General features: G+C 41.1%; 1 protein-coding gene across 2 annotated transcripts in view; it reads left to right on the top strand.

The window, feature by feature from the left end:
- The window catches only part of GRIA1 (glutamate ionotropic receptor AMPA type subunit 1), a 145,655-nt gene that overhangs the window by 48,043 nt on the left and 73,781 nt on the right, over window positions 1–23,831 (top strand). For both annotated transcript variants that reach the window (XM_039224724.1, XM_039224725.1), the window contains exons 7-9: window positions 1,090–1,200; window positions 2,077–2,283; window positions 8,711–9,081. In XM_039224724.1, coding sequence (XP_039080655.1) covers window positions 1,090–1,200; window positions 2,077–2,283; window positions 8,711–9,081 — 689 coding nt within the window. The remainder of the gene's footprint in view (window positions 1–1,089; window positions 1,201–2,076; window positions 2,284–8,710; window positions 9,082–23,831) is intronic.

The following is a 23,831-nucleotide window of genomic DNA, read 5'->3' as shown; positions in this document are numbered from 1 at the left end:
TCTAGCTCCACACTGACAGCATGTAGCAGCTTGGGATTCTCTCTCTCTCTCTCTCTCTCCCTCTCTCCCAAAATTAAAAAGAAAAAAATCTGCTACCACGTGCCCACTTCCCTCTTGGGCTAACCCTATATTATACATAGAAGCCACTGAACTTACATATCTGAACCAATTTCAGCCTTCACACCTTGGCACATGTTCAAGGTCTCTCCAGCCTAAAAGGTTTGGGCTCAACCTGTTCATCCTTCATGACCTTGTGTGTTGCATGTGTTGTATCTTCCCAAATAAACGGGGGGGCTTTTCAGAGCAAGGACTACCTCTTAGACTGTTTTGTATCTCTCTCAACCTCCCACACAATACTTCTAGCTCAGAGCCTTGCACACAATAAGGGATCCAATAAATATTAGCTGAAAGGCCTTGGAAAATGAGCCAGTATAAATAACCTACTGATTTAAAGAAAAAAAATACTGTTTACAGCCAGTATTTTTAGGCACTATTATATACTCATAGTTCATATGTATAGTTCATAATATATGTATAGTTCATAATTAGAAATAAGAGAAATAAATGATAAAGGATAAAATAACAATCACACAGGATTAAATCTAGATGGAAAAATACAGTTAAATATAAAAATAAAGCAAAAGGAATTTAATGTTTAAATTGTCTGATTCCAACTACCATTCAGAATGAGTTCAGGAAGAGAAGGGTTAATAGACATGAAGCAAAAGGGGTTTGACCTTGTGAACAACTGCAAGGAATTCAGTTTCCGCAGCCCTGGCTTGCATTATATATATAAAATATTTTAGCTGCATCAAGTTAAACCTGCCTCCTCTTCAGAGGGGGCAATTTCTAGGCTCAGCCCATCATGGTGAGGATGTTCATGGGGTGGGGCTAAGAAGACTTGGATAGAGAGCATTTTACCTCTTGTTATTTTTATCTACCAATGCTTTAGAGCCTTGTATGTCCAATATTGTATGATGTGATGCCTAGATCCTTGCCTTTTTGTCTGGTGTTACCTGGGTGGTCCACAGTAGGCCATTCCAGAGGAGCCTGGCCCATCTTATGTCACCACTTTCCTCTCCTTAACAGATCGGTTACTGGAATGAAGATGATAAGTTTGTCCCTGCAGCCACCGATGCTCAAGCTGGAGGGGACAATTCAAGTGTCCAGAATAGAACATATATTGTCACTACAATCCTAGTGAGTACTCAGTCCTTCATCAAGGTTATCTGGGATGTAAGCTAGACCAACCAACACAAAGATTTTCACCAGGAGCAAAGGCTGGTTATTCTTCTTGCCAAAACTATGCCGTAGGTAGAAAGAGGGAGTAGAAAAAGGAGTTTCCTAGAAATTAGAGATGCTGTTTTCACTCCGGCTCTTCTTTCACTTTATATACTTGGATAAGTCACTTACCCTCCTTTGAGCCATAGTTTACCCATATATAAGACATAATGATGAGACTAAATTATGGTGGTTCTCAGACTGTACACTCCTTCAGTAGAAGCCATTTTCAAAGAAAGTCTCCTAAAACCCAGCACTTTAGCTACTTTGTATCCACTGAACTGCTGTGATTTTTAGTGATCGACCATGAGAAAGCTGAAGACTATTTAGGATCTTCTTTCCCAACATAGTGCCTCCAGAGGCACCTCTACAAAATACAAAAGCTCCTGGAACATAATTTAAAAAGGTGAGCCCCACATCTGAATCATGAAATATTCTTATTTTAAGAGTTTACTTTCTTTTTTTATATATATAGTTTATTGTCAAGTTGGTTCCCATATAACACCCAGTGTTCATCCCAACAAGTGCCCACCTCCATTGCCCATCACCCATTTTCCCCTCTCCTCCACTGCTCATAAACCCTCAGTTTGTTCTCAGTATTTAAGAGAAGAGTTTACTTTCTTAACCCAAGAAGTTTTGTAATGGAGGGAGCAGAAATGTGGGAAGTAGATTTAGGAACTTAGAGAGACCAAAGTTAACCAACGTTGGTGACACCTTCCCCTGCCATGCCAAAGTTCTCCTTACCTATGAGTGGACCCACAACCCACATTCTCTCTCCCCCCATTTTTCCACCAGGAAGATCCTTATGTGATGCTCAAGAAGAATGCCAACCAGTTTGAGGGCAATGACCGCTATGAGGGCTACTGTGTAGAGCTGGCAGCAGAGATTGCCAAACATGTGGGCTACTCCTACCGTCTTGAGATTGTCAGCGATGGAAAATATGGAGCCCGTGACCCTGACACCAAGGCTTGGAATGGCATGGTGGGAGAGCTGGTCTATGGAGTAAGTTCTCCACAGGGTGGGGGATTGGAGGTCAGAGAGAGAGTTTGATAGAAAATCATTTGGTGGTTGGCTGGCCCTGCGCACAGCTGACTATTGGACCCCTTAACTTAGTATTGTTGCTGTACTATACTATAGCAAAAGGATGAGGGGTTCAAAATACAATATCTTAAGACATTTTTTGTTCAAGTCTCCTGGTCCCGGCTTTCTCAGTTCAATCTTGTGACTTCAGTTGATCATGATCTAACATAGGTGATAGCTAAGATTCAGGACCAGTTTTCCAGAGGAAGACTGCTGAGTTTCCACCCCCTGTTCAAAATCATTTATGCCCCCCTCTGTATAAACTTGTTCCTGGTGTCAAATGCATCCTGGGTTCAACACAGCTTTCCAGTCTCTCACCCCAATATCACCTCTCCTGTACCTTCCGCTTCAGCAAGACCAACCCCTGAGTCACTCTCTTCTCTAGAGTGCTCCCTTCCATTGAGTACCCCCAAACTCCTGTCCCTTCTCCAAAATCTGTATCAGATATTGCTTTTTCCAAGGTGTCATTTCTTTCTCCCCATAACAGGTATGAACTCTCCTTTCTTTTTTTTTTTTTTTAAATAGTTTATTGTCAAATTAGTTTCCACATAACACTCAGTGCTCATCCCCAAAGTGCCCTCCTCCATGCCCACCCCCCCCTACCCCCCACATCCATCAGTCCTCAGTTTTTGTCAGCATTCAAGAGTCTCTCATGGTTTGCCTCTCTCCCTTTCCCCCACCATTTCCGCCCTTCTTCTCCCCCTTGTTCCTCCGTCAAGTTCCTCCTAATCCTCCTATACGTGCAAACATATGATATTTGTCCTTCTCTGCCTGACTTATTTCGCTCAGCATAACACCCTCAAGGTCCATCCATGTTGCTACACATGGCCAGATTTCATTCTTTCTCATTGCATCAGGGAAATACAAATCAAAACCACACTGAGATGAACTCTCCTTTCTAAGCGCTCTTGCCTTTCCCTGCAGGATTTAGTTTCTGTTTCTGTTGTGGCTTACCTTGCCTTGTTTAATAGTTATCTGTGTAATAGGAGTAGGTCTCTCTGTCTTTATATCACTCACTGCACTTAAAATAACACCATGCAAAATTGCTATAAAATCTTCAATAAGTTGAAGCAGTTCTGAGAAGCCACTGAATGTCTGAATTGCTCTAAGTATTTAAGGAATTACTGAGAAGTAAAATATCTGATCCCTTTCCCCAAAGATTGTAACATTTTATGGGGTAGAAAATACAATGAGAGACAGTGATAAAAGATAGCATAGTTCAAGGATTAGGCAAGAGGCTAACATGAGTTTGTCTAGCCATCAGGAAGGACATGGAGATAGAAAATTGGCCATATTCAAATAGAGATAAATGGAGCCCAGGAATTTCTAAAGTACAAACAATAGAATGGTGATGGAAATAAAGGTGTAAGAAGAGTGAGCAACACTGGTCATTGGGTGCCTGGAGGGCTTATTCAGTTAAGCCTCTGACTCTTGATTTTGGCTCAGGTCATGATCTCATGGTTTGTAGGATCAAGCCCCACATCGGGATCTGTGCTGACAGCATGGAGCCTGCTTGGGATTCTCTCTCTCCTTCTCTGCCCCTCCCCTGCTCAGTCAGTGTCTCTCTCTCTCTCTCTCTTTCCTCTTTCAAAATAAATAAGTTTAAAAAATAAAACATTAGCCATTTGTGTAGAGGGCTCAGATTGAGTAGTCAGAGCTGTTTGAGTAAAAAGTGACAAGGGGAAGAGCAGATTGATTTACTAGGCACTGGGAGATGATGAAGATACTTGAGTAGAGAAACAACAAACATAACATAAAAAGTTAGCCACCACTTGCAGGAAAGGGACCACCACAACCTTACTCACAGAAACTGAAGATTCTAGGCTACGTCTCTGAGCAGAAGCATATGCCAAGTCACGGGTTGATGTTGAATTCTGGCCAGGATGAAGCAACCATTTAGGTTAAATTCCATTCCCCGATATCAAGGCAATAGGACTCATGATGGCCATGAGAGCCATACAAAGGGAACTCAAAGATGAAATAAGGAAAATCTTTCACAGGAAAGTGGCTTTTAAGATGACCTAGTAAGATGGTTAATGAGTTGAGGAGTGGGATGTACTTCTACCCTTTCTCCTCCCTCTACTTCTCTCACTCTGGGAAGCTCCACTGATAACAGAGACCTGGATGGTTAGTGCTGCATCTGGAGGCTGGTTTCCATGGAAACCTCCACTAGCATTCATCTTTGACCTCACCCCATGGACCACAGTTCTCTTAACAAAAGGCCTGTGATTCTGGCAGAACAATGGTACGATAATCCTGAGGTCAAGCTACCCAATAGCCAACAGTCAGTGATGGGTCACTGGCTCATCATTAAGAAACCAGAGTTACCTCTGATGCCCCAGGGCCAGCCCTTCCCCATCCATCCCCAACTCTTCATCAGGCCTGTCCCTCTGTGCTCTATAAACTGTGTTCTCAAGACTCCATGATGGGCCAAATTCAATATCATCTGGCTTTCTTTTTCTGCGTCTCTGAGGAAGAATAGAGGAGTTTGAAGAACTACCTGTTAGCCGCAAACAACCAGAAAGTCACACAAAACTCATTTAGAGGCCCCCAAATTTATTCTTTCAGTGCCTTTTAAACTGTTAAGTCAATCAAGGTCTCTCTCATCTTCCTTTTGCTCCATCTTGGTCCTATCAAAAGTTGTAGTAGTAGCATTTCCACAGGTAGTATGTGTCAAGTGTCATGCTAAATAATTTACCCACATTATTTCATTTACTCCTAACAACCCCATAAGATAGATACAATTATTTTCCACATTTTATAAATAAGGACACTGAGGCCCATGAGGGGTAGGTAATTTGGCAAAGGACAGCTAGTAAAAGCAGAGTTGTGACATGCTGCCTGGCTTTTGAACTCCAATCCATCTGAGCACTGGACTGTAAGGCCACTATTCACTGGGAATAGGAATAACAATAGTATCTGCATTTTCAGATGCCACATGCCACAAATGAAATTTCTGCTTCTTGCATGGGTATGGCTTTGTGTTTGATTCATGGGTGGCTTCCTTGCCTGTCCTTTGTCTTGGTGGAGCTGAAAGAGAGTGAACTTTGAAGGCAGGCATCTATAAGTTAGTGAACAACTGCAAAACAGGGAAAGTGAATCCTTTATCCCAGGGCTGGGGTGGGGAGTTTACCTACACAATGCCTGGCTCAGAGTAGCTCTCCAACCCTTATGGTTTTCTTCACATTTCACCTTTGCCTACAACATCAAAACTACTTACTCTTTCCCCAGGATTATTTCTAGACATCACATATTTTGTTTGGGGCTCGCCTAGATCAGTGGTTCTCAAAGTATGATGTCTGAACCAATAGCATCAACATCACTGGGGAACTTACTAGAACTGCAAATTCTTGGGGCACCTGGGTGGCTCAATAGGTTAAGTGTCTGATTTTGGCTCAGGTTATGATCTCACAGTTCATGGGTTTGAGCCCCATGTCAGGCTCCATGCTGACAGCTCAGAACATTGGAGCCTGCTTTGGATCCTGTGTCTTGTTCTCTGCCTCTCCCCTGCTCATGCTGTCTCTGTCTCCCAAAAAAATAAATACTAAAAAAAAAGAAAGAAAAGAAATGCAAATTCTCAGGTATTACACTGATATCCAGAAACTGTACTACCTGTGTTTTTAAAAGCCCTCCAGGTGATTCTGACATATGTTCAATTTTGAGAGCTACTATCCTAAGATGTCAGTTTAAGTAAATAATTTTAACCATCTGTGAAATGCTTACACTTCACAGCAGTCTTACATATTTGAATTCTTTTGATCCTCACAAAACCATCCTATCAAATAGATAAAGCAAAAAAATATTGTACTTCTTCTTTTTTTAACGAGGAATTTGTTATCCCAAAAGACAGCAGTCTCACTTAAGGCCCCATGGTCAGCAAGTCATGAGCAGAGGAACCAGGTCTAACTTTCCCAGGTGAGCTCAGCCTTTGACCAATCTGACAGAACTCCATTACCAACCGCAGGTGCTGGAAATCACCTCTTGAGACCTCTCAGTCAATATCAGATAAGCTAAAGCACTGCAGCTTTGCACAAACCACCTTCCCTCTCTGGACCTGAATTTGTCTCTATAAAGTATGGTCATTGAATGTAGCATCTCCCACTGTGCTTATCTTCTACACATATGGGTCTCTTTTGATGCTCAGGGATCCATGGCCAGATAATTTTAGAAGTACTGCATCTACTTACCTCTCTCGGAAATTCTCAGTGCATAGTGATCTCCTAAAGGTTCTAAGGAGGCTTGCCCCACCTGTTTAAATTCATGTTTACTAATTTGCACACTATTTTCATGGTATACTTATTAACATCCTTCCAGAAATAATGTTCTATGAAACAAATCTTGGAACTGCTGAATGAACTAAGCATTAAGATGATGTGTTTCTATGATTTTTCCAGTCCACAGTCCCTTTCATTAACTCCCATCAGCAGGCATCAAACAAATACATTTAATTCCTGTTTCCACTTTCAAAGCTGATCTTCATCCACCTCCCTTTTGGGCAACATGTAGTAGTCCCTCTAAGTCATTTCCATTACTTTTCTCTTCCATTCCTTTTCTACCTATGTTAGGGTACAGAGAAGACAGTAGATATCTTCTCTCTTGCACTTACTTGAAAGTGTTTGCAAAATAATAGTACTAATAAATTTATGCAGTGAGTGTTAGGGGGAAAAAAGCAGAATTACTATCAAATTCACACCTGACTCCACATTGCTTTATGGAAAGTTTCTTTTTCTGGGTGAGAACCTAAGTCATTTTGAAGCCAGGCTTTTTCTTCCACTTAAAGCATCTTCTCAAAAACCCCAGCCAATGGGAATAATCAGTGGAAATCTTCTCTGTGCAACACTAGTCAGCAGCTAAGTGGGGCGCTCATCTGCACAGCATCTGGACTGTTGTGTATCATGAGAGAAAACCATCCACCTTGAACAGACTTGCACGGATGTGTCTCTTATTTCAAAAATGAGTGTTGTGGTACCTGTCCATGAAACCTTCTTGGGTTTCCAGGATCTCTTGATCTCAGGCCAACAGAGCAGTGGATTTTTATTGTGTAGATGCCAATGCTTCTGCCATTAGGGAGAGGAAGAAAGACCAAAGAGCAAGGATGGTAATTCCACATGCTGGATGCTCAAGGATGAGCATTTCTTGCAACCTTTTTATGTTTGTCTACATGCTGGATTTAAATTTTAAAAACTGAGTTATTTGTATGTTTCTTAGGTGTCTTCCTGAAAAATACATGTGATGCTTCTTTTCCTCCTCTCTGTAAGGCCTTCACTCACATAATTCCCTCCTTCTGAAATGTGTACTGTGTCAGAGCAACAAGATCCTACCCTTCTTCAATGCCAAATTTATGTGTCACCTCTTTAAGATGTAGCCCCTGATCTCCTCAGCCAGAATTAATGTCCTCTAGTCTCCTGTATCATTGTGTATCTCTTGGCTAGCACATATTCAGCCTACCTGGCAGACTGAAAAATTGCAGAGGGGAGAGGTCAGAGGAGGGAAAGGTGATATGTATACCAACCTCTCTTACTAGTGTGTAATACCCTGAGTGTAGGGACTGTAGCTTACCCTCAGCTTCCAGCCTAAGGCTTGCACATAAGAAGTGCCTAGTAAGAGTTTATTGAGCTACATTTGCCTTTACCACTTTATTACCTAGGGATATCTCGGCTGCAGGTAAAAGACACCCAATCCAAACTGGCTTAGGCAAACATAAGGGTTGGTTCATGTTCCCGGAAACAAATAAAATATATTAACCCATCTTCCTTGGAGTCCAGGGTAAGCCCTGAATTTAGCATGGCCCAAATGATACTATGGATCAGTTTCTAAATCTCTCACTCTGACTCTCAGAGCTAATGCTCATTAAACTGACTTGAGTCCTATGCCATTTTTGAATGAATCATTCTGAGGAGGGTAATGAAGTACACTGATGGCCAAACCTGGGTTATGCCCTTTACCATGTAACCAGGGTGATTAGCCGATTTGAACTAGAAGGACTGAGAGTGGACAGGAGTGGTTCTTCTTGTGGAGGAAGGAGGCATGGCTGCTGGGCAGCAAATGCAACAGATATCACAACATCCCCCTTCTGGTAAGGTGAGGAAGATGCCCTAACAATGAAAACTGCCAAACACTGGGATAATCTCTCCTATAAGATAGTGAGCTGATCATTCATTTGTCAAAAATATAGAGAGTAGGAGGAATTAGACTTCTAAGTTTCTTTTCAACTCTCTCACATCTTTTAAAATGCAAAAGAATATTCAGTGGAGACAGAAACAAGAGAACAGAGAGCTGCTGAGCTCAATTGCATTTTTTCTTCTTCTTCTTCTTCTTCCTTTTTTTTCTTTTTTTTTTTTTTTTACAGAGAGCCGATGTGGCCGTGGCTCCTTTAACTATCACCTTGGTCCGGGAAGAGGTGATAGATTTCTCCAAGCCATTTATGAGTTTGGGGATCTCCATCATGATAAAAAAGCCGCAGAAGTCCAAGCCGGGGGTCTTCTCCTTCCTCGATCCTTTGGCTTATGAAATTTGGATGTGCATTGTCTTTGCCTACATTGGAGTGAGTGTCGTCCTTTTCCTGGTCAGCCGCTTCAGCCCCTATGAATGGCACAGTGAAGAGTTTGAGGAAGGGCGGGACCAGACAACCAGTGACCAATCCAATGAGTTTGGGATATTCAACAGTTTGTGGTTCTCCCTGGGAGCATTCATGCAACAAGGATGTGACATTTCTCCCAGGTCAGTCAGCTCTTCTCAACCCCTTTGCTCAATGCTTATTTTTCTTGGAAAACAAAGCAAATATTGGAAAGTTAAGGGACAGGAATTATTTCCAGACTTCACTGTATTCAGCTTTTCAACTACGCTTTACAGCCAACTGTCCAATGCATGCTGTCCATCGGCTGGATGCATCCTGTGTCTGAGCCAGCTCTGTCTGCTATCTGGTTGATGTGCTCTGTCAAGATTAATAGGGATAATCACAAGTCTGATGTTTTGTAGCTGCAAGGAACAGAGAAGGGATGGAGGACAGTATGGTACAGCTAACATTTAGTAAGCACCTACCATATGCTAAGCAAAGGTTTTAGTCCCATATATCCATTATCTCACTGATTCCTCACAGAAGCATAAGGTGGGACTCTTGTTATATCTTCTTTCATAAATGAGGAACCACACAAATGTTGAATATCTTGCCAAGGTTACAGAGCTTGTAGCTAGGTGAGTTGAGATTCATACCGCCATCCTATGTGACTTTCTAACTGATGGAAGGAGCACTGAACTCAGTGGGTTCTAGCACCAGCTATATCATGCTAGGTAGGGCCCTGAGCAGGTCACCTGACATAGTACACCTAGGTTTCTTCATTTTTAAGAGGAAAGGGTTCTCTTTTTCTTAGTTCTAAACATACCTTGGAAATAATCTAGTTCTAATGGTGATATAAATTTGTTTCTTGTAGTTCAAAAATGGAATTTCTCAGAGGTGCCTCAGATACCACATTGAGAGTACTAGGGTGCCTAAATCAGTGAGGCTGCAGCCCCAACATGGAACCAGAGTAGCTCAACTTTTGTCCGTTTTATACATTAGACTGAAAATATTTCCTTTAAAAAAAATGATTCTGAAGCCAAGAAAGAAAAAAAAGGAGGAAGGATAGAAGGAGGGGGGGCATAAAAGAAACTTGAAAACTACCAATCTAGCCCAATCCTCACATTTATTGACCTCCTGTCTTTGTGTGTGATGTTCTTTCAACTACATTCTGGAATGTTCATGTGACAGATCCCCTCCAGTTTATCTGATATATGAGCATTGACTATATTTCCTTTTCCTTTTGTAGTTGTTCACTGTCTATGAACTCCTTTTCCACCAGGTAGTCCCTTGTAGACAACCAAGTTTCCAAAGTACATGGGGAGGCATGACTTAGAACTTGGCTTCATGAATAGATTTGCACACACTGTCACCTTCTGGGAGCAAGTTACATAAATATTAAGGCCTTATAGGCATGTGCTGGAGGCATCTTAGCCACCTGTCTGTTTTGCATTTGAGCATCAATGAGAACCAATATTCCTAAGAAGCAAAGGAATAAAATCTTCCTCAGGATCTTTCCTCAGGACTCATTTTGGCTGCTGTATAATTTAGGTAGTCTCATTGTTCACCATTATAATCTTGTTTTTCTTTAAATAAGAAGACAGTTGGGGGGTGGGGTGCGTGGGAGAGGAGGTGTGAGACTGGATGCTTGGCCAATACTGGCAAACACATGGTGAAGAGTAGACAGAGTAGACAGAACCAAGCAGGGGAAGGACTTGCTTAAAAATAAATCAGGCCAGTAGATAAACAGTGGGAAGAAATGACTCTTAGCTAGTCAGTATAACATAGGACCATCACAGTATGCATATGTCTAAAAAGACCCACAGGCTTGTTTTTCTCCCTTATTTCCTTCATCAGTAGGCATCTCATCTTCTAATGGCACCCAAGTGGTCTGACCTCAGGATACGTTTTCAGAGTCCCCACCCTTCCTCTGATTGTCTCAAGTTGGTGGCCCACAAGTCTTAAATCCTCTGTGAGGCATGTTTGTGTTTGATCTCCCCAGAATTTGATAATGGTTGTGCAAAGCTGAATGGCAGCTGCCCTCCTTAACTGAGCCATGCATACTCCACTACACTGCAGCCCACAGCTAATCACCTTCATTCCTTTGTTACTCAGCTGGCCCCTGGGATAGTATTTGAGTTTGTGACCTCTGACTGCAGGAGTATTTTCAAACATTGTCTCCAGGTATTCTAAGGGTTCCACTAGAGTATCTTAGGACTAATACTGAGGTGAAAATGAGACTACACAGGATCCAACCCAGCCTCCTTCCTCCCAATCTTTGATAGAATACCTCCAATCTATGCCTGTTTGTCCTCTCCCCCCCCCCCCCGGTAAAATGGAACAGTTACCACCTCAAGTATTGTTATGAGGTTTAAAATATATTGATATATGTAGGACCTGTTACATAATATCCAGGAAGCACTATAAAACAGGGGCCACTTTTTATTACTTTATTGATTTTGTATGTTGGACTTCTACTAAACCTCACTGGAATAAAGGGTGCCCACACTGATGTGAAAGCCACTGGACTTCTCCATTCTTGGGAAGTCCAGGGACAAAGCAGAAACAGCTAGTGGTTCATCCCAGAGACCAGCAACACCTGGATTCCTGAAGCTCCTCCCTGCAGGGACTGGGAAGAAGGATTTGTGATTTTGGGTTAAATAGTCTGACAGACAAAAGAGTAAACCTTCCAGAATCAGGAGTAATATCTACTTGAGGTTGACTTTTCCTTATTAGGCCCACCTTGGCCAATCCCAGAGCTTAGGATCCTGTAGAATCAGAGTATACACTACAGTGCATCCTGGAAACACACGTTAAAAAGAAAAAGCATATACTTCATCTCTCTAAAGCCATACAAAAAAGACAAGAACACTTAGACAGTGAGTGATCAGAGCCATAGACCAAGAAAGCAGCTGCAAATATCAACAGAAACTTTTATTGTTGCTGTTTATGTATTCCCAGATGAAGTCACGAGTGTCATGAGCCTGTGATGTGCAAAATACTGTGTCAGATACTCTGGGTGCTATGGTGGGAAGAACTTTAAGGGGCTTGTATGCAGCAAACATCCTTTCAAATGAGCTTCAATTAGTTATTCTATTTACTTAAAGAATATATTGTAAATCCTCACTAATTTAGAATTTGGAAAACTAAGTGCTATCTGAATTACATGTATCTGCATTCATACACAAGTAGCTTTATCTCTTTTAATCTCTTCAAAGTCCATGTTAATGTGTGTTAACCAAAAGCCAACAAAATGTAGCTAAGTGTGGTTCCCTGCAATTAACACAATAATCTGACCACAGTAATATGAATAGATAGTTATATCTCTTACGTTATTAGAAAAGCAGAGCAGACAGTGGCTCATGGTTCAGTGAAATCGGGATCTTCTGTTTCATGACTGTCTTGACATTTTCTCATATTCACAAGATGGCTACACCCAGATACTGTGTCCATGTTCAAGCAGCAAGAGGGGGAAGGAGTGTTGCCATTTCTGTCTTTTTGGATCAGAAAAACAAAAGCTTAATGGAATACTCCCCACCCCAGCAGCTGATATCTGCTTCTATCTCATTAGTCAGAACAGTCGCCTTTCCTTCCTAGTGGCAAGGAAGGCCAGTAGGGCAAGAATTTAGGCATTCTAGCCTCTAGAAGGGAACAGATGGGGATGGATATTGGGGACTCAGCCAGCAGTACTGGCCACAGGGCCTGAAACCAATGTTTCTCTGCACTTATACCACAAATAGATCATCTGTAATGAACACATTCAATGATATATGCCAGTAAATGTTCTTGAAATGCTTTAAAGACTCTTCTCACCTCCCTTTAACATAGTTATATGAGAAATTGGTTTTTTGTAAGCCATTTTAATATATGAAGTTACAATTCAGTTTAGCTGTGATCACAGATTACATTTTTTTTCATTAGGCTGATGGTGAGATTAAAATGCTATCCATGAATCGACTTCATAGGCCTACTTCTTATGTCCAATAACCTATTTTTAATAGATCTTTAGATTCATTTTTACATATAGAGGAACATTTTGAGAAGGGATTTATTAAAGGAGGGACAAAACTGTCAAAATAGCAAACTTTATCTTTAGTTCCCTCAATTTTCTTTTCTGTACCCTTTTTCCCCTATTTATGACCAGTCTCACTCATGTATTGGCCATGCAGGGCATGGTGCAGGGTGCTCAGGCTACAATGAGAAGCATGGGGGGTAGGCGTGTTTGCTTCAAGGAGTTGGCAAGTATAGTGCTATAAGACAGACATTAAACAGGCAATTGTAAATGTATAAATTGTCATGTGCTATGAATAACATGACCCTGCTATAGCAATAGATAATAAAGGAAATGGAATTATAGGGTACTTAGTTAAAGAGTTCTGAGAAAATTTCTCTGAGGAGTTGATAGGTAAGGAAGAGGTAGGCTTGCATAGAACTGAGAAACCTAATGGCCATCTGCAAGGGTCTCAGATGGAAAAGAGTTTAATGCTTTCAAAGATGGAAGGAGTAACCAGTGAATGAGAACAGAAAAGAGATAACATTAGAGAAGTAGGTAGAGTCCAGATTATGCAGGGCCCTGGACTGTAGTATAGATTTGGAGTTTTACTTTAAATACAATGAGAAGACATTGGAGAGTTTTAAGCAAGGGAAGAATTGATTGACATGCTAAAATACCGCTCCAGGGAGCTATGAAGAAAATTAATTGGGCAGAGAATAGTCACAAGTGGAAGCAGAGAAACAAAGCAAGAGGATCTTATGGCTGTCCAGAGGAAATTACAATGATAGAAATTATGATGGTCGTGGAGATGGATTTGTGGGCTACTTTGAAACTAGAACTGACAGCACTAGGGGCACCTGGGTGGCTCAGTCAGTTAAGCGTCTGACTTTGGCTCAGGTCATGATCTCACAATTCGTGGGTTTGAGCTCCATGTCGGGCTCTGTGCTGACAGCTCAGAGCCTGGAGCCTGCTTCAGATCCTGTATCTCCCTCTCTCTCTGACCCTCCTCTGCTCATGCTCTCTCTCTCTCAGAAATAAATAAAACATTAAAAAAAAAAAAAAAAGAACTGACAGCACTTGTTGATGGACTGGATATATGAGAGTGAGGAAAGGGAAGAGTCCACAGTAGACTCAAGAGGTAGGGAGTAGTTGGAAAACATGGAACCACAGTTCCAGAGATCTTTAGATTTGGGTGGGATCATTAGGATGATCTAGTTTATCCATCTCATGTAATGCACAAGGAAACTAAGGCCCAAGAGGAGAAAAGAATCTCCTCTGAGGCAACCAAGACAATACCTCTGGCCTGTTGATGCCAAATCCAAGCGGTCTCAACCCAAGGTTCTATTTATTGCCTGCAAGTGAGCTAAGAAGGAGCCCCTTAAACTCTTTATTCCCACAGCCCCCACTTACTCATTGGCTTGTCCGTGGGGTCAGTACTTTTCTGGGTTCATATGATCTTAGTAAGTAGAACAAGAGAGATTCAGAAGGTCCTAGAAGAATAGAGGAAAATGGGAAATTATGACTCTGGTTTTCAAAACTCTTTTATTCCTGTCCTAAAATGTATCAGAATGTATAATTCTCTCCACCTAGTGAAGATAATTAGTCTTAGTGAGAAATCTCAAGTGGAAGAGTAATGGCACTTTGGAGATCGCCAGGAACCCTATACCACACACACCTCCACCCCAGCTAATCTACTTCTCAGGCCAAGCAACTGATTCACCATGGGAACAGGATAACCAATGAGCAGATCCCAAACTAATAACCAACAACAGTCTGACCTTTGCATTCACATAAAAGTTCCATAGCAACCAATATGCCATGACACTGAGAGGTGATGAGAAATCTACCCCATCCACCTCCTGTTCTCCCATCTCCCCTCCCAGAGACAGTCATGCAAACCTCTTTCTCTTGCTCATCTTGTGTCATTTAAGTGTTGCAGGAGAAAATAAGGGATGCTGAGGGTAGAAATGCGGGGAAGTTGATGGAAGCCACCCAAAATTATAAAATATTTCACCTTTAGAAAACACAAGCCTCATTTAGGACACAGATTCATTGCTGCAAGGAAGAATATCACAAGAGCGTGTAGACAGTCATGATACAAGAAATGTGTGACAGATGCTTTGTGCCTTGGAACTAGGTTTGGGAGTTTCTGCTGGGACATCCTGCCTCAGAATCACCTGTTCTCTGCATTGACCCAGGTGAGGGGATTCTGCAAATGTAGCAGGTATGATATGTATAGGAACTGTCTGGGGGTGGCCCCATCCCTGGGGAACTTCAGCTAAGTGCCTCCTTCCTTTTCAACTTTAATCCTCTGCTACCTGATGGCCAGATCCAGAACCAGGCTCCCATGCCCCACAGTTTAACAGACCATTGAGAAGCACAAGAGTAGAAGTTTCAGAAGCTCCAAAAGCCACAAGGAAGTATTAAAATGAATGCAGTGACAAGAGGATAAAAGCTTCACTGGATACACAAATGAAAAACATCATTTTCTGTATCTCAGCCAGCAATTCTGGCCATCAGTAAGAGGGAAGTCAAATTATGCTCTTCCTCTCTAGAGTGCTCTGAAAGTCCAAGGTTTGAACAGCTTAACTGAAGGGAGATTCATTTTTTTTTCCCTTCCAAAATCACAATAGGCAAATTTTCAGATGTTTCACCAAGATGAAAGAGATGTTTAGGGCCATTTATTCACTCATGAAATGTTTATTTAGCACCTATTATGCGACAGATCTGGTTCAAAGTGTGATAGCTGATAATACTGAACAAAGCAGACAAAACTCCCTGCCCTCCTAGGAGCTTACCTTTTAGTGGGAAGAGGCAAGCAATAAACAAAACACATGTAAAATGTCATCAACACCCCCACCCCCATTTGATAGGTGAAGATTCTGGTATACAAGGAGGGGAGGGACTTAGGCAAGGTTGTACAGATAGTGAGTGTAAGCTCAGTAACACAAGAAAGAAGGTCATCTGTGGGCTGTGGTGAACTGGGACATGCATATGGCAGCTTGGGAAGGCCGCTTTCACTCAGTTCTGGACAGTCACTGCCCTGGGAACACTGTACAAATGAAACAAAACATGCCAAGATCCAGCTTGTGGGCCACAAGTTGGAGACTCCTGGAAGAATGGCAAGGAGTATAATGTACTGTATTTTCAATGAATTTAGACACACTTAGAATATTACATTTATGTACTTTTTAAAGGAATTTTCCCCCTTCCTCCTCCATTTTTGGTTCCAAGTATAAAACATGATTGCTATGTTTTTCTCACCTTTCATATGCCTTAGAAAATCCAGTTCATGGATGGGGGATGCACTAGAAAAGAGATGGTCCCTATGTGTCATTAACTAAAAAGGCATGCCTAACACTATATCTTCATAGGTTCGCATCTTCCTAGAGAAAACTTTCTGTTTATTTTTAAACTTTCTCTGGACATACAGCATCCAGGACCAGAAGGCCCAACTGTTCATTGGAAAGAGTGCAAAATTCTACACAGGGAAAAGTAAAAGCATTATTAACTGAAATGATGGGGAATGTATGCTCATACTCCTGTGAGGAGTCTGATGGTTTTGAATATGAGTTAGGTACACCATCCATCTGTGGCAAATGAATACTTTTACCCTAGCTATGTTCAAGGAAGACAGTAGGTGAATTAAGCCCAAGGTACCAAGCAGAAGATAAATGGTGTCAAGCACAGTAACAGAAATGACACACCTAGGTGACGACAGTCATGGGATGTCTCTAGTGGCTTAAGAGAGCCTTAAAATAAGGAAGCATAGTACCCGCTGGAGGCAGAATGCAGCTGTTGTCACAAGGGGCAGACCCACAGGACTGGAGGAAGGGGTACAGGAGCTTAGAAAGAAGCTCAGTGTCAGCCTGCTCTTAGACCACTGAATGTGTCACTGCCTCCGTCTATCTCACTTCTCCTTCTTCAAAATGGAAGCAAGATGGTCCTTAGTATGTCCCCACCCTCCCATCTAAGGTGTGTCTCCCTTTGATTCCCAGGTTCAGCCAAAGCTCTGGCCAAACCAAGTTGTGCTTCATTTTGTTTCCCCAGCCCTTGTATGTTATCCCCTCCACTTGGAGTGACTGTTCCCATCTTTCCTGCCTCAACTCTTTCCCCTTCACAAATACTGTCTTCCCATCCCCAATTACTCCTCTGAAGCTGTGCTTCATAGTAATGGTTATACCTAAACTCTGGAATAGGGTTGCTACAAGTGAATCCTAGCAGCTGTGCGAGCATGGGAAGATAGCTTCCCTGCACATCAGTTTCTTCTTCTGGAAAATGGGGTTGATAAGAAGAAATACTGAAAGTCTATTTTGCATATAAAATGACATAATGCCTGGAAAGCTCCTCCTGTGTACAGGGCTGACTCACAGACAGTAAAAGCTGTTGATGTTGCTGGTACCATCACCAGTGTCCCTGCATGTCTCTGAAGGTGTCCTTCAACTTCAGCCCTGCCTTATAGGGGAATGTCTATTCCCCACTGAGACATAGACTGGCATACTGATCTCTTCAGCTCATCCAAAACCTGACAACAAGTGTTGTGTATTCAAACACATATTTGTTCTATTAATATGTCACTTTCTAAAGATGTCATATTTTTCATTTAATGGAAATAAAGCAATCTAATGGAGAGAATTTCTGGCCATCACTAACTATCTGTGTCATATGGAGAAACTCAGTCCTGGTCTGTGAAGGAACTTAGAGATAAAGCAGGTAGTATTAGAGAAAAGGAAGTTACAGACCCAGAAAGCAAAGTTTCCTGTTTTTCTAATATTGCCAGTTACCCCATTACTCATTTTTTGGCTGGAAAAACAGTAGTAATGATTGCTTTCACTTGTTGAAACTAATATCTGTCAAGCACTCTGGTGTTAGATCACATTACTTATCATCATGACAACCTCTACCTGGGTACATCAACACCATTCTATAGATGAGAAAACTGAGGCTCAGAGTGATTAACTCCCCTGTCCACAGTTACACAGCAGAACTGGTATTGAAATCTGTGTTTATCTGATCTCAACATCCATGATTTATCCTTGACAAACTGTAGTCTTCCAAAACCAGAAGTCTTCCAAAAATCCCTGAGGGCTCCCTGTGGATTATTAGAATTCATGAAAACGAAAAAAGGTACCTATTTCTTCTGTGGGGATTTCTAACTCTGATTTTCTTTAATGGACCTTTTTTTGCCTTGGGTTTTTATTCCATTATTATTCTTTACAGTTTCCTTGTCTTTGAAAGCCATCTACCTGGGAAGGAGCGGTGAACACCCAAGAGTGCACTGTGCCCCCACCATGAGGGAGTGCAGTGTGGCCAGCCAAATGAGGGAGAATTGAAACAGAGACAAAAGCAAAGATATAACTAGTGCTACTTCAGAGAGGCCAACCTCTTGGCTTCAGCTGGGAGGTGACTGTGGCATAGGTCAGGTTTCATAGTCACAGACAAAGGCGGAGAGGGCATGTGATCCTTTAACTATTGCTCTTTAGGTTGGACTGGGGTAGCGGGAGAAGAGGTGAAAAAGATCACAAATGGCCTTAAAATTGTGTGGGGGTAGGGAGGGAGAATCATCTAGGGTACACACATTTATCCTACAGAAATGGTTGTGTAAATATGACAAGATGTATATGTAAGGATATTCCTTTCACTGTTATTTTAAAAATCCAGAAGTATCCCACAGTCATCAGCAGAAGCCTGCTGAATGAAGTGATGGTTCATCAGCTGGAGGAACCCAAAGCAGCTATTAAGGTAGAGGAATAAGGATGCCTGTGCTGCTTTGTGAAGATCTTCAGGGTTTCAGAGAAGGGAAATAATGCATTGTTGTAATTCCACCAGTTCCAAATTATAGGTTCTTTTCACTGCACCAGGCTGCCTCTCTGGAACACAGGGAACTAGGAGAATGTACAACTGAGGGCTAAACTCTGTGGCCTGTGGATTTGGTGCTAAATTTATTTCTGGGAAAAGAAAAATTAGTGTGGGCTGTGGTAAAAAGATACCTCTGGGACGCAGTGGGCTGTGCCTTGAAAGATGAGATAAGATTTTCTACAAAAGCAAAAGAAATGAGCAAGGAAATCTGTGGTGGGGGATTGCCATGAATACAGGCACAAAGCTCACAAAGTTTAATGATAAACTCAATACTATGACTTTGGGGGACCTATAACCTTTGTAAAGCCATTAGAGTATCACCCAAGAAAAGAGTCTAAAATGGGCAATGTTGGGATAGTTCTTCAGTGGCCATCAGGAAGAAATTCCCAGGTCCCCATGGAACATCTTTATTGATTGGTGTTAAGGCTTGGTCTATCATGGATGGAATGATATCAACCAGGTTTAATTTCTAGAATTCAGAGGATCCTAGCTGGGCACTCAGGGAGTCCCTGCCACTGCTGCTGCCAGTCATCAGTCTCCTGAGTAGCACAGAAGGAGCTGTCAGGCAGAAAGATGCCTTCCTTTTCTGTGGGAAGCCTGGTTAGTCACCTACCTAATATTCATCTTCTCTTTTATGTCCTGTTCTCTGTGTAGATACCCATTCTGGGAATGGGGAGAGAGATTGGAGAGGGAGTTTATTCTGTTTTGTTTCTGGTTACTGTATGTATATATTTCTGTAGACATCAGGGAGGATTAATCAATCAAATGTTTTAATTGAGCACCATCTTGGGCCTAAACCTTGCCTTAGGCACAATTCTAAGCATTATGGCAGATGGAAGAAACTGTAGTTCAGACCTCTGACTTTGCAAGTCAGTAGAAGAACCAAGATATACAAGAAAAAAAGGTAGATAATAAAGCAAAATATGTATCTGAAAATTCCCGAGTGCAAGATTTATAGTCAGTAGGTAGGAAAGAAATAAATATCACTGAAGACTAAAGTGATCTTGGCTGGCTTAGTGAAAAAGGAGTCTTGGGTTGGTCCCAAAGTTCCTTCTAGAAGGAACTCCAGGTAAGACACTGGGGAAGCCCAAGCAAAGAAGGACAAAGTATCCATTTTTCAGAGAGACCTGGGTTTATCCTAGCCTACCAGTTACTAGCTCTAAGATGTGAGCCAATAACTTAAGTGCCACGCCTCAGTTTTCTTTAAAAATAGGGTTAATTAATGCCTATTTCATAGGATTCTTACAAGACTACATAAACAACCAAAAACTGAATCACGTTGCCTAATGCCTAGCAAATGCCAGGGATTCAAAAATCTTAATTTTCTTTCCATCCTTTTATGTTAATCGCATCACATTTTTTCCACTTTATCTGGCCTCCCATCAAAAGTTTTAGCAGAGAACTTTTATTTTCTGCTAAAAGTTTTATGGGACTCACTGCATGCATCTCCTTATCTGGCCCAGCACTAGCCAGAGGGAAGTCCAGGTGCTACTCCCAGAAGAAGGAGGAAAGTTTCCAGTTACGGTGTTATAATTGGAGGATAAGGCAACATCACTCCTCCTATCCCAGGGTTATTTCTCACTTTAAGCATAGACAGGAACTAGATCTGAGATCCTGCCTGCCTCCCTGGCAAAATTTGTCTCCTGGGCAGTGACTTATCCCTGCCAGACTACTTTGTCTACCAGTCCTCTCCTCGTCTCCTAGGCATCTGATTTTGTTTCCTTTTTAAAAAAAAATTTTAAAGTTTTTTTTAAGTGTTTTATTTATTTCTGAAAGAGAGTGTGTGTGTGTGTGTGTGTGTGAGCAGGGGAGGGTCAGAGAGAGAGGGAGACACAGAATCTGAAGCAGGCTCCAGGCTCTGAGCTGTCAGCACAGAGCCCAATGTGGGGCTTGAACCCAAGAACTGTGAAATCATGACCTGAGCTGAAGCCGGACACTTAACCGACTGAGCCACCCAGGCACCCCATGATTTTGTTTCTTAATGGTCAACATTACAGTAGTTTTCTCTGTTTCCCAGAGTGACAGACACTGATTTTGCAGGACTTATAAATATGCAGGACTTCTTCAACAGAGTAATTAAGGGCATGAGCTCTGGACTTAGACCTGGGCTTATTTCTGCTTTTTAATTTGCTGTGTGACCCTTGGCAATGAACTTTGCAACTCAGAGTCTCTGTCACTATTGCTACATAACAAGTCCAAACCTGTGGCATAAAACTACAAAGATTTTATCATGTTCATGGAATACATGGGTTAGGAAATTTGGAAGGTAGCACAGTAAGATGGCGTATTCCTGTCTAAAGATGTGTAGGGTCTCTGATGGAAAAACTAAAGGCTGTGGATGACCTGACACCTGGCGGATGGAATCATCTGAACGTTCACAACACGGCTGGCAGTTGAAGCTGTTGTCCTAAACACCTACAAGTGCCCTCTCCATGCTCTGCTTGGGCTTCCTTACAGTATGATGGTCAGTTCCAAGAACAAGGGACCAAAGATAAGGCAGGCAGAAACTGCATCACCTTTCCTGACCTACCCTGGGAAGTCACATAGTGTGACTTCTCCACAGCCACAAGTCCAGGTATATCGAAAGGGAAGGAACCTTCAGTAGGACAAGTGTCAAAATCACACTGTAAGAGGAACACGTGGAATAAGACAGATTGTTGTTGCCATATTTGGAAAACACACTCTTTGGTGCCTTGTATATAAAGTGAAAATCTTTTTAATGATCATTGTAAAGATTAAATAAGATTTTAAAGTACTTAGCGTGGTACCTGACATGTAATATATAAAAGTCATGCATTTATTCAGTCTCCCCCTCCTCCTCCCCTTTTCTTTCCCCCTTACCCTCTCCCTCCCTGCCTCTCTCTTTCCCAGAGTAGAGATACATACACATATGTGACATTTATAGTCAGTTCTTATTAATGTGTAGTCAGTGCTTATTAATATTTTGTGTCCATAATAGATACTAGTAATTATTTAAGTTAATGAATCTATAGATTAGGTCCCTAATGATCTACAGGATAGAGCCTTAAATGTCAGGTAGTTTCTTATCTAATCATCCCATGTTATACTTTGGAAAACCAGGGTTGAGAGAATTTGCAAAAAGGGTTAAATTAACACTGAGCATTTTACAATTCTGACTTCAATGAAGCATTTTTGTTGAAAATAAATCAAGTGACCCAAATAATGAACAATTTTTCAAATGACTGATGTTTAAATGTCAACACCTTTCAGGATATGTAGGGCCTTGAACTTCATCGTAATCCCTAGAGGCAAATGAAAAAGAGACCAGAGGAACACAAGAGCTTGGTGTGTTCTTATTTTGTAGATCTGAACACTGAAATAAGCCAGGTCACTGCCTTTGCTTTTTTTGACACTATATGTATTGTCCCTGCTCCTCACAGCCAAAGGCACCACATTTAGGCAATATTTGCTCAGTGAATCAGCAAAGCAGAACAGAGTTAGCAAAATTGAGATGGTGTGCCTTTTCATCCCTGCACTGAGAAGTAAAGCTGAGGCAAACAGAACAGAAGGGGCATGGTTTATTTTTCCTCAACAAAGCCGTGTTAGGGAGTCTGGCTGGATAAGGACAAAAGTCAGAAGACATAATTGTGGCCAAGTAACCTTGGGCCAGTCACTTTCTTTCTCACACCTCAGTTTTACAGTCTGAATGATTTGATTTTACAATGGAAAGTGTTTACTGAGCACTTGTGACCATTTCTTCCCTTAGTTCTATGAAAAATACACAGAAATAAGAAATGCCTGATCTTTGCTTCCATGCTTATAGTCAAACTGTGAAGATGTGACTAATAAGGAACAGAGAACTTACAAAGCTTGGATGTATCTTGGGACACAAATGCCATCCAAGGATGACCCAAAAGGGAGAGATGAATGTTGGTAGAAACTCAGTCTTCATCTACCCAACTGGCTGGGAAAGGAGAAAAGGCAGAGACATCATTAAACCAGAAGCAAATCCAGGTTTTTTTTTTTTTACAAAGCCAATAGCTCTTAAATTTCATTATATCGCCTATATCAAAACTCAAAGAGGAAAAGGAGGATTTTCATACTAATACAAAGAAGATTCATAGTTTTATTTTTTAACCTCAACCTGTTTTTAGTCAGTGGATTTTTCCCTCTTAAATTTGATTTGATAAGCTGACCACAGGAAGATTTCAGAGTTACTGTTTTCATCTTATCTTCCCCCTTTGACACAAATTACGTTTTAAAATTTTACTGAGGTATAACACACAAATAAATAAGTGCACAAATCATAAATATATAGGTCAATTAATTTTCAGAAAGTGAAAACCCCTGTGTAATCAGAATTAAAATTAAGAAATAGAATACTACCAAAATCTCAGGTACCTCTTTTTGCTCTCTTCCCCATAGAAGAGTAATCACTATCCTGACTTTTGACACCATAGATTAATTTTACTAACTGACCTCTTTTGAAACCATAAGTAGAACCATACAATATCTAGTCTTTTCTTTCTGGCTTTTTTTGCTCAATATTATGTTGTGAGATTCATCCATGTCATCACACTTAGATGAAGCCCATTCATCCTCATTGTTGTATAGTATCTCATCATGTTGATGCACCACAATTTATCCATAAATAAATCTATAAGTGTGACTATCTTTGCAGATAAACATTTTGGTTGTTCCCAGTATGAAGCCATTATAAATAATACTGTATATTCTTGTAAAGGTCTTTTGATGAACATACAGAATTTCTATTGGGTATGTACTTAGGAGAGGAATTCCCCAACCACATTATTTATAATTCCGTTACAGATTTTGCCAAACTGTTTTCTAAAAACAAATTTACATCCTCATAAGCAATATATGTGTTCTAGTTCCTCCATACCTACCTTTTTCATTTTAGTAAGTGGTGTTATAGTATCACATCATGGTTTTAATTTGCATTTGCCTGATGACTCGTAGCTTTTTCATAATTATTAGCCATTTGTATAGCATCTTTTATGAATTACCTTTGAAAAAAATTTCCCATTTTTCTGTTAGACAGTTTTTTCTTATTGTTATTATATTATAAAGCATTCTTAA

This window comes from Hyaena hyaena, unplaced genomic scaffold (assembly GCF_003009895.1).
Source record: "Hyaena hyaena isolate Hyena2069 unplaced genomic scaffold, ASM300989v1 scaffold_1742, whole genome shotgun sequence".
NCBI lineage: Eukaryota > Metazoa > Chordata > Mammalia > Carnivora > Hyaenidae > Hyaena > Hyaena hyaena.
Note: the sequence above shows the minus strand (reverse complement) of the source record. Positions and strands in the feature narration are given on the sequence as shown.